This window comes from Oncorhynchus tshawytscha, linkage group LG20 (assembly GCF_018296145.1).
Source record: "Oncorhynchus tshawytscha isolate Ot180627B linkage group LG20, Otsh_v2.0, whole genome shotgun sequence".
Classification (NCBI taxonomy): Eukaryota; Metazoa; Chordata; class Actinopteri; order Salmoniformes; family Salmonidae; genus Oncorhynchus; species Oncorhynchus tshawytscha.
This window is the reverse complement of record NC_056448.1, coordinates 12,013,258-12,025,684: the sequence shown is the minus strand read 5'-3', so window position 1 is coordinate 12,025,684 and position 12,427 is coordinate 12,013,258. Positions and strand designations below refer to the sequence as shown.

Here is a 12,427-nt window from a genome sequence, read left to right as displayed (position 1 = left end):
TTCTCTGGCGTGGTTTTCTCCCCCCTGACTTTTCCTTTACTCATCACCACCTGTTTTCTCTCCCGTTCTCCCTGCCTCACCCCTCTCTCTGTCTACCGCTCGCTCGCTCTCCATCCATTTATCCCTCTCTCTAAGTCTGACAAACGGTGTATTGATTTATCGGTCCCTGTCTTACCTGGGAGTTGAGTTGTTGTGACATATGGTTGTCAGGGAGACTCTGGTGGTTCATTATACAGTAACTCGTGTTTTTACTGAAGCAATAAGGCACGGGGTTTATAAATAGATTTAGACCATGGCATTGTTGAATACTCGCTTCTGATGGGCTTGAAGTATATCATATTTGCACGGTGTAATTCAAACCAAAAGTCAAATTGAAAACATTATTGGCATTGTTGAATTCGATTTTCATAAGAGAAAGCTAGGACTGATGGTTTGGTTAGCTAAACGAGCACGTCTGTTTGTTTGGTTAGCTAAACGAGCACGTCTGTTTGTTTGGTTACCACGGTAACTACTGCAGCTCTCTAGTAAACTTACTGGCTACTGCAGTGGATGTTGAACACATTTCTTCTGGCAAATTAACACATTTCTAGAGGCAAATGTGTTTAAATTCTAGTCATGGTATAAAAGGTGTAATCAACTCGGGGCTCTATACGTTCTCTGGAAAATAATGCACCTCTGTGGAAGGTAGCGCGTCGTGGAACCCCTTCCACGTCATTATTTTCCAGAGAACGTATAGCCCCTCATTGATTATCCCTTACATACAAATCTTAATAAATTGGCCATAAACAGTACTGCTATGCATGCTTTTTACCTTACCGTTAGATAAAAAGGGTTCCAAAAGGTTTCTTTGGCTGTCCCCATAGGAGAACCCTTCTTGGTTCCAGGTACAACCCTCCGTGGAAAGGGTTCTACCTGGAACCAAATGGGTTCTTCCTGGAACCAAAAAATAACTTTCAAATGGTTCTCCTATTGGGGCAGCCGAAGAACCCTATTAGGTTCCTTTTCTTCTAAGAGTGTACAGATAACTGCACATCTGTTCTTCTTTCTCATGATGTTTTCTGTCTTCACAGAGCTTCCAGTGTTCCCAAGGCGGATGCACCAAAGGTAAGAACACTCCAGTGAATCACTTCAAGTCAAATTCATTAGTTAAGATGAAAGGATTTTAAACCTGAGTATTACTTTTTAGTGGGCATATCGACACTTACCAGGATCATTTGTTAAGTCATATGTGCTCAGGAGTTCATCAATATGTTTGCGCATGCTCACTGTACCCTTCTGAGACGACGTTACACCACATTTTGGTTGGCTGTTATGGACATTATGCAAAGCTTGTGAAGGTGCCACCCTCATGGATAGCACTGAGGTGCATACCAATGTTCTGGGGAGCATGGCTCCTGCATGAGTTTGCTGTGTGATGTGCAGTGTGTGAGTGTTGTGCATGTGTGTGCCCCCCCACCCCCTTTTAGAACGAACCGCTGGAGATCATTAAGCCTGTGCCAATCACCTACCCAGCCCCGCCATCCACATTCACCAGCCCCTCCCCTCAGCCCAGTGCTGCCTACAATAAGACGGCCCGCCCCTTTGGCGGGGGCAGCAGTGTGGGTGTGGTCACTACCTCCCTGACTGCCCCAAAAGTGGCCTCAATCCCTTCTGCATCGTCTGCTTTCACCCCCGCTGCCCCCTCCTCCCAGCAGCCCCAGCCTCCCTTCCCACTAGGCAGCCACCCCCGCTCTCCAGCCCCACCCATCGCAGCCCAACCCAGCTCAGCCCCACCCACCAGACCCAGCTCTGGCCGTTCCCCCTTCACCACCACCTCCTCGTCCTCCTCTTCCTCCCCGGCCAGAGTGACTGCCCCCTCCTCCAATCCTGGTGCTCCGCAGTCCTCTTGCTATAACACGCCCATCAACCTGTACTCCAACGCCAACGCCTGTGAGGTGGCCATAGGACAGAGGCGGGGCCTGTTGGAAGCCCAGGGTGTGGTAGTCGACCAGATCAAAGACCAGTTCAACGGGTGAGTAGCACTAACCTCAAACCCCACCCCTCACCTCGTCTCCTCTCCTTTCTCCTCGTCTCCTCTCCTTTCTCCTCTTTTCTCCTGTTACTTTCTTTCTTTTTAACTCTTGCTTCTGCTTCCTTTGCCTTTCCAAGAGGCTCAACTGTGGGTAGGTGGGTGGTTTGTACAGTAAGTTCACTTGAAGTCTTTACCCTGCACCACATTGTATTTTTGTAGCTCAAAATAACAACATGGCTATTCTAGATGTGACCACTTAGACTGGTGTAGTGCAGCAGCAAGATGGCTGTAATGGGAAATGAACATGTTTCGCTCTCACTTCCCATAAATCATGTGTATTGTTGCCAGGTCAACAGATACTTGTGGTTCACTCCACTACCTGTCTAGATGATGTTGTTTGAGGCCACGAGTAGCTGGTGTCCATTTTCAGTTAACCAACCATGCAATACCAGACTACCTGAGAGAGGACATACTTCGTACTAAATCTTCCATCCATTTCTCCGACATAGACTAAATAAATGTAGACTATATTGTTCTCATTTAGCAGATGCTCTTATCCAGAGCAACTTATAGGAGCAATTGAGGGGTTAAGTGCCTTGCTCAAGTGCACATCGACAGATTTTTAGTCTAATTGGATCTGGGATTCAAACCAGCGACCTTTGGGTTACTGGCACAACGCTCTGAACCACTAGGCTACCTGCCACTCTACAAACATACTCTCGTTTGTAGAGCAACATGCCTATATCTACCTAGCTCTTTAAACAGCCACAATAGAGAGAAATAGTAATGGCGTCTTTTTGTAGGCGCAAACTCTGCCAGGGTTCGTTGGACAAAGCCTATGAAGAAATGGAGGGAGTTCCTGTCGGGTTTTCGGATAAACGCTGAAAATAAGGTCTGTGGTAAACACAGGTTTAGGAGATCTGACACGTTCTGTTCTATGAGACCCTCTTCATCAGCTAACGTCACTTTTTGAAGCCTTTATGTCATTTAAAAAAAAAAGGCTTCATAATTCATGAAGGTCATGCTATTATCTCATAGAACAAAACGCACCAGAACTTATTTTTTGCATTTATCCCAAAACCCTATTGTTTCTCCATTCAGTTTCCCCATAGGAATGGCTGAACAAACCAGAGCTAACTTAATTACGGCGTTTAGGACTGCAAGCTGGCGAGCTCTGAGTGCAGCAGCACATCTTGTCTCATGTTAAAGGGAACTGGAAACAGAAGACGAAGGCAGCAGCAGAACGACGACATGTTAAACTCACTCCTGCTACCACCCAGCCCAGCCCTCCTCCCTCTAATTGATAGCAAAGTGAATAGCCTTGCCAAAACACCCAGTATTCCGCCTCGGAGTCTGCCTGACATGTTGTTGTCTGTCGACTCAGACGCTTGTTTCTACAAGCCTGGTATTCTGGAAGTGTTGGCCCTGTAGAAGCTCTACTGGGATGGTTCTCAGGCCAGATGTATTTATAAAACCTCAGAATAGTAAAAACACGTGTTTTTGACTAGTCTACCAATGTAGTCCACTGATGCAAATGTAATTAGTTATGTTTCACAGCTGAATATAGTAGAGACTTCATGCCACATACCTGTAGGCACTTTGGTTGTCATCTCAGTCTTTACTGCATACTCTACTTACGGTCTCTGGAGTTATTATTCCACCTTCCTCCTGTCTAAACCCCCTGGACTACTCTGTCTGCTTCTGATTGGCTTGAAGGGCATTCTAGAGCATGCATTATTTCCCTATAACGCACAGTCTATTTCCACGATAGAATTCAATGGCTACATGTTCTGTGTTTGATCTGCTATTGAAAGCAAAAGTCGAATTGAAAACATTATTGGCATTGTTGAATTAGATTTTCATGATAGCAAGCTAGGACTGATGGTTTGGTTAGCTAAACTAGAAAGTCTGTTTGGTTACACATTTCTAGAGGTAAATGTGTTAAATTCTAGTCATGGTATAAAAGGGGTAATCAACTCGGGGCTCTATACGTTCTCTGGAAAATAATGCACCTCTGTGGAAGGTAGCGCGTCGTGGAACCCCTTCCACGTCATTATTTTCCAGAGAACGTATAGCCCCTCATTGATTATCCCTTACATACAAATCTTAATAAATTGGCCATTAACAGTACTGCTGTGCATGCTTTTTACCTTACCGTTAGATAAAAAGGGTTCCAAAAGGTTTCTTTGGCTGTCCCCATAGGAGAACCCTTTTTGGTTCCGGGTAGAACCCTTTTTGGTTCCGGGTAGAACCCGTTTTGGTTCCAGGTAGAACCCTCTGTGGAAAGGGTTCTACATGGAACCAAAAATGGATCTTCAAAAGGGTTCCCCTATGGGGACAGCCAAATAACCCTATTAGGTTCCTTTTTTTCTATGCGTGTACAGATGTTTCTGTCTACAGGTTCCAGGTATAGTAGCAGCATGCGTGTTCAGCTGGATCCTGTGTGTGTTTCTCTGGGTGTCTGCTTGCACCTCGTCTCAGAATGGGCCATGTGTTTTTAGGACCCAGTTGGATCAATGCTCGTTCTCTTTTCCTGCTCCTTTACTTTGCTTCATCCTCTTCTTCATTTGTTCTTTCCTCAGGAGGACGAGGAGGAAGAGACCAAGTTAGTGTTCTAACAGTAGCAGTGACACACTGTCTGCTAGCTCTGTAACTGTGGGATGATGCGATTATCAGTGCTTTACTGCCGCACCTGAATAGTACAGTAGGCATGCTGGCTCCTTTCTGCCATAACCCTCAAACCTCACTCATACTCATGTACTTACTGTATTACACCCTCATCTCAGAGCACAAAACAACCTGCAAAGCCACCCTGTAAATAACCCACAGCCATAAGCCGTAATAAGCCTTGTGATCCAGTTCATTCTGTTCATTCATGCTCTATGTGCCATGGCATCCTGGCTCGGTTCACTTGGAAAAGTAGTGTATTTACACCCATGTGCGTTGGAAATGCTGTTCCGTTTATAGTGCACTGCTTTTGACCAGAGCTCTATAGGCACTTTAAAGGGCATAGGGTGCCATTTTTATGCTGCACCCCCACCAGACCCATCCCCAGACAGCAACTCAGTGCCCTGTATGCTGACCTGTCACCACTCAGCGGGGCTACTGAACCCTGTCCCTGCATCTGTCCCCCTCCGTCTGTCCGTCTGCCACCGTGTCACTCTGTTTACCCAAGGCCACTTATTAATTACCAGCCAGCTATTTCACTGTGGTTCTAGGAATAGTACTGTCACAATCTGACCCCTGACCTCCATTCACTTAGAATACACTCACTGACACACGCAATAGACTAGAACACGAGCTGGAGAGCTCACACGCAGAACACTCCGATATATTCACACTTGACTTGCCTCAAGTGCATAAATGCATTTGTAGCTAATGTAATACAGACACCTTGAGATGAGTGTCTAAACATGATTTAATTCAGGACAGGAATACAAAGAATGCATCTGTTCAGGTCCTGAGCTCACTGTAATGTGAAGCCCAGTGGTTCCCCCTTGTGGTGAGAGATGGTAATTTCACCCTTGCTTCTAACTATATTCTACAGTTACATTTAATAGTTTTCTGTCAATTCCCCAAAATCCAAACTAGATCACTGTTTCTTCAGCTGATCAATAATCCATAAAGCATATTCCTGCTAGTACTAAAAGCATGATGTCATGCTATAATATGTGTGTCTGAGTTAACGCCATGTATGTGGGCTGAATCATGTCATGTCACCTTCATAGGGGTTTTGGAGGTGATCAGTAGTACTGCAGTACTGCAGCAATGCTCATACTCTAGAACCAAATAGTTTTATCACCTTGGAAGTACAATATTCAGTTTTTCCTCCCAGTCTTTTCTAGTTTCTGATTCTTCTCCTTCTATTATCCTATTTTCCTTTTCTTACTTCCCTCTCAATTTCCGTGTGCAGAGTCCCCCCAAAGACTGCCACTAGGAGGTACGGTAAATGGGAAGTCTAGCAGGGGCCATTTCACGGAGTGAATGTGTGTATGTTTGTCTTGTCTGAGTCTACCTGTAGTATACACTGGGAGTGAGAGTGTGTTTTGTCTGTACCTGTGTGTGAGAGATTTGTTTTGCACTTGTGTTATCCTACTGTATGAAAAAGATGAATTAATTCATTAATTTAATGAATTAATCTGAGTAATTACTTGATGAATAAAGTCATTATTAAAAGTGAAATTTATGAATGGTGAATGCTAATAGTAATTGGAAATAAATGATGAGGATACTTATTCTGTGTGTGTGTGTGTGTGGCCTCAGGAACAGAGTTGAACCAGAGTTGAACCATGCCTCACCACTCAGCGAGGCCAGTAAGAAGCGTATGATCGAGGACACGGAGGACTGGCATCCTCGCACCGGCACCTCCCAGTCCAGGTCCTTCAGAATCCTGGCTCAGATCACTGGCACAGAGAACGGTGGGTACCCCCTGGCACCCTCTCCCTTCCCCCAATGCCCTGATGCATAATGACACCCCTAGTTACTTTATGTTGGGTACCCTGGCACCCTCTCCCTTCCCCCAATACCCTGATGCATAATGACACCCCAGTTACTTTATGTTGGGTACCCTGGCACCCTCTCCCTTCCCCCAATACCCTGATGCATAATGACACCCTAGTTACTTTATGTTGGGTACCCTCATACCCAGGCCAGAACACATGCAGCACCACCAATACCTTGGCACAGTGGTATTAGAAAATAGATATGTGTTATAGCTAGATCATTGTGACTAGTTGGCCTTTTCCCCTAAGGGAAAGGTTACATAAGTAGGCTGTAGTGTAGATTACAACAGTGCTGAGGCTTGAGGCTGATTCCCTGACCTGTCAGTGTTTTTAATGAGCTGTTTTATACTCTTGTGAATTCAATGGTTTTTACCAGATGACTTGTAGTTTTTCATGTTGTCTGTCTGTATTTTTTGTTGTTGTAATGCCTCGGTGCTGCCTCGGTGCTGCCTCGGTGCTGCCTCGGTGCTGCCTCGGTGCTGCCTATCTTGGCCAGGGCGCTCTTGAAAAATGAGCCCTTCCTGGTTAAATAAAAATTAAGTGCTGGATGGCGCAGGTCTGTCTCTGAGCCTCAGCAACCATCTCTCTGTCATCACCCCAGCCCTGTGTGTGTGTTGGACATGCTCTGCTAATATAAGCTGACATGGAGCTGACAAGGAACAGTGGATTAGATGTCCCTCTCTACTCCAGACAGAGGCTGAGGTTACCAATTTTTATTTATTTTACCTTTATTTAACTAGGCAAGTCAGTTAAGAACAAATTCTTATTTTCAATGACTGCCTAGGAACAGCAGCCGTGTGTTTACTGCCTGTTCAGGGGCAGAACAACAGATTTGTACCTTGTCCGCTCGGGGGTTTGAACTTGCAACCTTCCGGTTACTAGTCCAACGCTCTAACCACTAGGAATTACCCTGCCGCCCCGGCAATGCAGCGCTGAATATGTTTACGGCTGTTGATATTATGCAAATGGTGCTGGAGAGTGGTTTGTACAGCTGTAGATGTGGAGAGTGGTTTGTAGGTGAGGAGAGAGGGATGTAGCTCCCCCCAGGACTGTCTCTGCCATCTGATATTGAGCCCAGTAATCCAGCCCTCATGTGGAGTAGAGATATTTGAGGTGCACCCTTGGCCAACTTTTTATTTTTATTTTGCATTTTAAAAGCAGTATAACCCCTCTCTTTTTGGCTGGTCACCCCATCAGTTATTTTCTATTACAAGACACACATCTACACGCACATGTCACAATCTCTGCATTGATGTTCATGCGTTTCTTTCCTCCTCTGTTGACAGACCAAGCCCAGGAGAACAGCACTGGAAAGAAGTGAGTAGTTGATTGGTCAGTCTGCTCCCATGTGATCTGGTTGTGTTTTCCTGGCGTGTGAGTGTGACGCTGTTGTTGTTACTGTGACTATGTTGGGGTGACGTCTCATCCTGCACGTCACAGAAGCTTCTCATTATTGGGATTCCGTGTTTAGCCCATTGCTTCCTGATCCAATGAGACGCTTAGTTTCAAGCTTCATTACAGGAAGCCACATCAGAGGAAGCCCACTGTGGAGGAAACCCTAGTAAAAACATCTCCGGCTGGGTCGGCCAAACCCTCAGAGCTCTCTGAAATCCCCCCCCCGTTCATCTTCATCTGCAGTAAACACACACTGCTGTTGTCCCAACCTAAGCACCGGACAATTAGAATGTCACGGTGGGATTGTGGGTAACGAAGAGGGACTATGGGTAATAAGGGACTGCCAGGAGGAGGCACTCACTCATGCCTTCTCAGAGACATGTGGTTAACAGACAGCACGCTCCTATCAAGAGATATCAAGCCTCTTTGCTAATCTTACTGCTTTATTTAATTGACCTGTGTTTCCTCAATTTCCCAGTATTTTCCCGTACATTTCTTGTTACTTTTTTCTTACAATTTCTTTCTTCCCGTCTGCTCTCCTTTCTCCCTCCTTCCCTATCTCCCTCTCCCCTCCTGCCCTGTGCCGTTGGGTGTGTTAGGGTGAACAAACCGGACCCGGAGGTTGTGGGACAACTGTACAACAAGCTGAGAGACTGGCACCATGGTGTTTCAGCACGCACACTCAACGTGCAGTAGACTGTTTCTCACTAAGATAATTGCGTACTATTTGTGACCTCTACCTGCCTGTGTTCTATTTATTTCAATATGCCTGTAGTTGTCTCCCTGTGTGTGCAGTGGAGTCCATTATATTTCACATTATACCTACCGTTATCACGTACACTTGTATAGTTACAGGTATTAGTTAGTGCATTATTTAGGTGTGTGAGAGACTCCCTTAAGTTACCTTGTCTTATTTTACTACTTACACTATATATGCAGAAGTATGTGGACACCCCTTCGAATTTGTGGATTTGGCTATTTCAGTCACACCCATGGCATAAAATCGACCCAACAGCCATGCAATGCCCATAGACAAACATTGGTAGTAGAATGGCCTTACTGAAGAGAGCTCAGTGACTTTCAATGTGGCACTGTCATAGGATGCCACCTTTCCAACAAGTGGGTTTGTCAAATTTCTGCCCTGCTAGAGCTGCCCCGGTCAATTGTAAGTGCTGTTATTGTGAAGTGGAAACGTCTAGGAGCAACAATGGCTCAGCCGTGAAGTGGTAGGCCACACAAGCTCACAGAACAGGACCACCGAGTGCTGAAGCACGTAGCCCGTATAAATCGTTTGTCGTCGTTTGACACACCCACTACCGAGTTCCAAACTGCCTCTGGAAGCAACGTCGGCACAAGAACTGTTCGTCGGGAGCATCATGAAATGGGTTGCCATGGCCGAGCAGCCGCACACAAGCCTTAGATCACCATGTGCAATGCCAAGCGTCGGCTGGCAGGGTGTAAACCTCGCCGTCATTGGACTCTGGAGCAGTGAAAACGCGTTCTCTGGAGTGATGAATCACGCTTCACCATCTGGCAGTGTAATTATCACAGATTAGTTTTTGCCAAATGTTTGCAATTGCAATTTGACTTGTGATTTAGATCAAAACACGTAGGTGAACTGTTGGAATGATGGAAATGGAATGAGGTTATTAAGTCTGTGGAAAGTGGCATGAAGAGAGAGCTGAGAGGGATGACTCAAGTAGCAGTGTGAACTATAAAAATGGATGTTACACACGGCACATCACATTTAACAAACCAAAGATTAAAATAATGTTATAGAATGTAAAGTAAAAACCCAAACCGGTCCGTGCATCAATATCAGTACATAGTAAAATACAGTACACCGCCCAGCCCTTACCGCTCATCAAACCATTCAGTACCCACTCACGTCCTGTGGATGGGGGCATTGTCATCCTATGGGGGCATAGCCATGGTAGCCAAAATAATGGCCTGCCCAGCATTTTTATTTATGTCCCTAAGCATGATGGGATGTTAATTGCTTAATTAACTCAGGAACCACACCTGTGTGGAAGAACCTGCTTTCAATATACTTTGTGTCCCTCATCTACACAAGTGTTCCATTATTTTGTCAGTTACCTGGATCCTCTGTGTACCGTGTGTGTCTGTAATATACTTTGAGTTTGATTTATCGACATAGTATAGGTTTGTCGATTCATTTAAGTTTCTCCTTCTCTGACATCACTGTCTCCAACTTAATTTCTCTACCTTTCCTTCTTTACATGACTACCTTGTATTTTATCTACATGTTGTTTCATTTTCTTCACTAACCATAGATATGCTTGAAGATTGTTGTTGCTTGCATCTAAATAAAGTTATATCCTTTTATTTCCTGTCCACTTCCCTCTTCTTCTTCCGATTCTCCTGGGAAGTACAGTATCTTAACACTTTATCTACACAGCTAATAGACTAATGCGGCGTACATACCCAATGGCTCACGAGTAGTTTAAACAAAGGACATACAGGAAAGCTCCTTAATAGCTTAGCTCCACACATACATTGGGCTCCCGAGTGGCGCAGCGGTCTAAGGCACTGTATCTCAGTGCAAGAGGGGTCACTAGAGTCCCTGGTTTGAATCCAGGCTGTATCACATCCAGCTGTGATTGGGTGGCACACAGTTATCCCAGCGTCATCTGGGTTTAACCGGGGCAAATAAGAATTTGAATACAGTACAGTGAGTTCTCTGCTTGAGCTAATAGCACTTTGTATGTATCACCAGTAGAGGGCAGTGTTGTCAAGGCACATTTTAAATACAGTGTAGTGTAGAACTGCATATGACCTGAAGAAAGTCAGTCTTTTCCTAAGGGCAAGTGCTTCTCACCTGGGACTTTAACCAGCTTTCTTTTGTAAACAGCTGGGATGATTCCTTGATACGCTGAACACTAGCACAGACCTAACCATCATGGCTCAAGCACTAAAGACCAGCATTATTTATAGAACCATCAATATGTCAATGTCATCGATGACAACATTGCAGAGACAGAAAGAACAGCAAAATAGGCAGCAGGCCACTGTTATGAGCAGCTCCACTGCATACAACATTTCACAGAGAGGATGGAGAGGAGGAGAGGGAGAAAGAGCGAGACTGTGCCAACACTAATTGTTTTCCTGTTTACTTATTGCTGTGCCATCTGGACACTGGGCTGTATCATCTATCCTTATTGGATCAATCTGGCCATGGTTTTCATCAGACACAGTTTTTAATCCAATCAACTCTCCCCATAATTGGCCTGATTGGTTGAGTGTGTCACTGAACTTCCTGCTAATTGATTGTGCCTGGTTAGTGCCTCTGCTGGATATGACTCAATCGTGCCTATTCATAATTAGCCTGTCTTCAAAACAGCCCTTCTGATGCACTTGTATTTCCAACAACTATTTAGCTATTTTTCCGTTTTGTCTGCACATAATTTCACCTTAAACATGTTCTTGAACAGGAGGAGAACCACGGGCTTTATATTGGGGTTAGGTGTGGAGAGAGTGCACGATGTGGGCGTGAGTTCAGCTATAGCAGAAGATGGTGAAGTCTATAGTTTTTAGGGAGGCGTGTTGTGATGGAATCACGTTCTAACAGCTGAGAGGTGGATGGAACGCCTACTGTACTGTAACCATGGCAGAGGTTGCCATAACAAACAGGGCCTGAGGGAGAGACGGACAGGCATCAGTTTGCACAGCCTGGCGATGTGGATAGTCATGAGTAAACAACACCAGACGTTAAGAACTTCAACGCTACTGGGTTTATTATGAGCCAAATACTATAAAGTGAAAACATTTCTCTATGATGGTGTGTTTTGTCTGTGTCTATATTTGTCTGTGTGTGTGTGCATGCGGTTGTGTTTGTGGGTGCCAGTATGTTTCAGTGAAACAATGACCTTTCTGTTCTCCAGAGAAGTTGTTGAGGATGCCCTGCCCAGTGCTCACGTCACATCAGTGAAGACCATGACCAAAGTCCCAGGAGCCCCCAGGAACGGTGTCCCCCCACCCACCTTCAAGACCCCCTCTGCCCAGGTCAAACCCTCCTGGCCGGCTGGAGGTTCAGCAGGTAATCTTACACACTCTGACACTAACCCCTACTGTCTTCCTCTCGCTGTCGCTCCAGACCATTCTGTGGTTAGTTTCACTCGCATCTTGTTCATGCTTCTGTTATTGAGTGTGTCCTGCTGTTAAGAAAAGACTAGATCTATACTACAAGCTTAGGTTTATGCAGCCTTGTTCTGTTATAATCTCCACCCGGCACAGCCAGAAGAGGACTGGCCACCCCTCATAGCCTGGTTCCTCTCTAGGTTTCTTCCTAGGTGTTGGCCTTTCTAGGGAGTTTTTCCTAGCCAACGTGCTTCAACACCTGCATTGCTTGCTGTTTGGGGTTTTAGGCTGGGTTTCTGTACAGCACTTTGAGATATCAGCTGATGTACGAAGGGCTATATAAATACATTTTGATTTATGAACAGAAATGCAAATCATGCATTTTATTTATGGAAGTTATGAGAGCTCTACCCTTTACACA

At 45.2% G+C, this 12,427-nt stretch overlaps 1 protein-coding gene across 3 annotated transcripts in view; it reads left to right on the top strand.

Moving 5' to 3' along the window:
* Positions 1 to 12,427, top strand: part of pdlim5b (PDZ and LIM domain 5b) — a 73,199-nt gene that overhangs the window by 53,275 nt on the left and 7,497 nt on the right. Inside the window, exons 4-9 of one of the 3 annotated variants that reach the window (XM_024380780.2) lie at positions 1,071 to 1,104; positions 4,594 to 4,616; positions 5,925 to 5,951; positions 6,275 to 6,429; positions 7,800 to 7,830; positions 11,811 to 11,965. In XM_024380780.2, coding sequence (XP_024236548.1) covers positions 1,071 to 1,104; positions 4,594 to 4,616; positions 5,925 to 5,951; positions 6,275 to 6,429; positions 7,800 to 7,830; positions 11,811 to 11,965 — 425 coding nt within the window. Of the gene's footprint in view, positions 1 to 1,070; positions 1,105 to 1,466; positions 2,012 to 4,593; positions 4,617 to 5,924; positions 5,952 to 6,274; positions 6,430 to 7,799; positions 7,831 to 11,810; positions 11,966 to 12,427 lie in introns of all 3 variants that reach the window. The other 2 variants (XM_024380781.2, XM_024380779.2) reach the window with 2 other exon arrangements.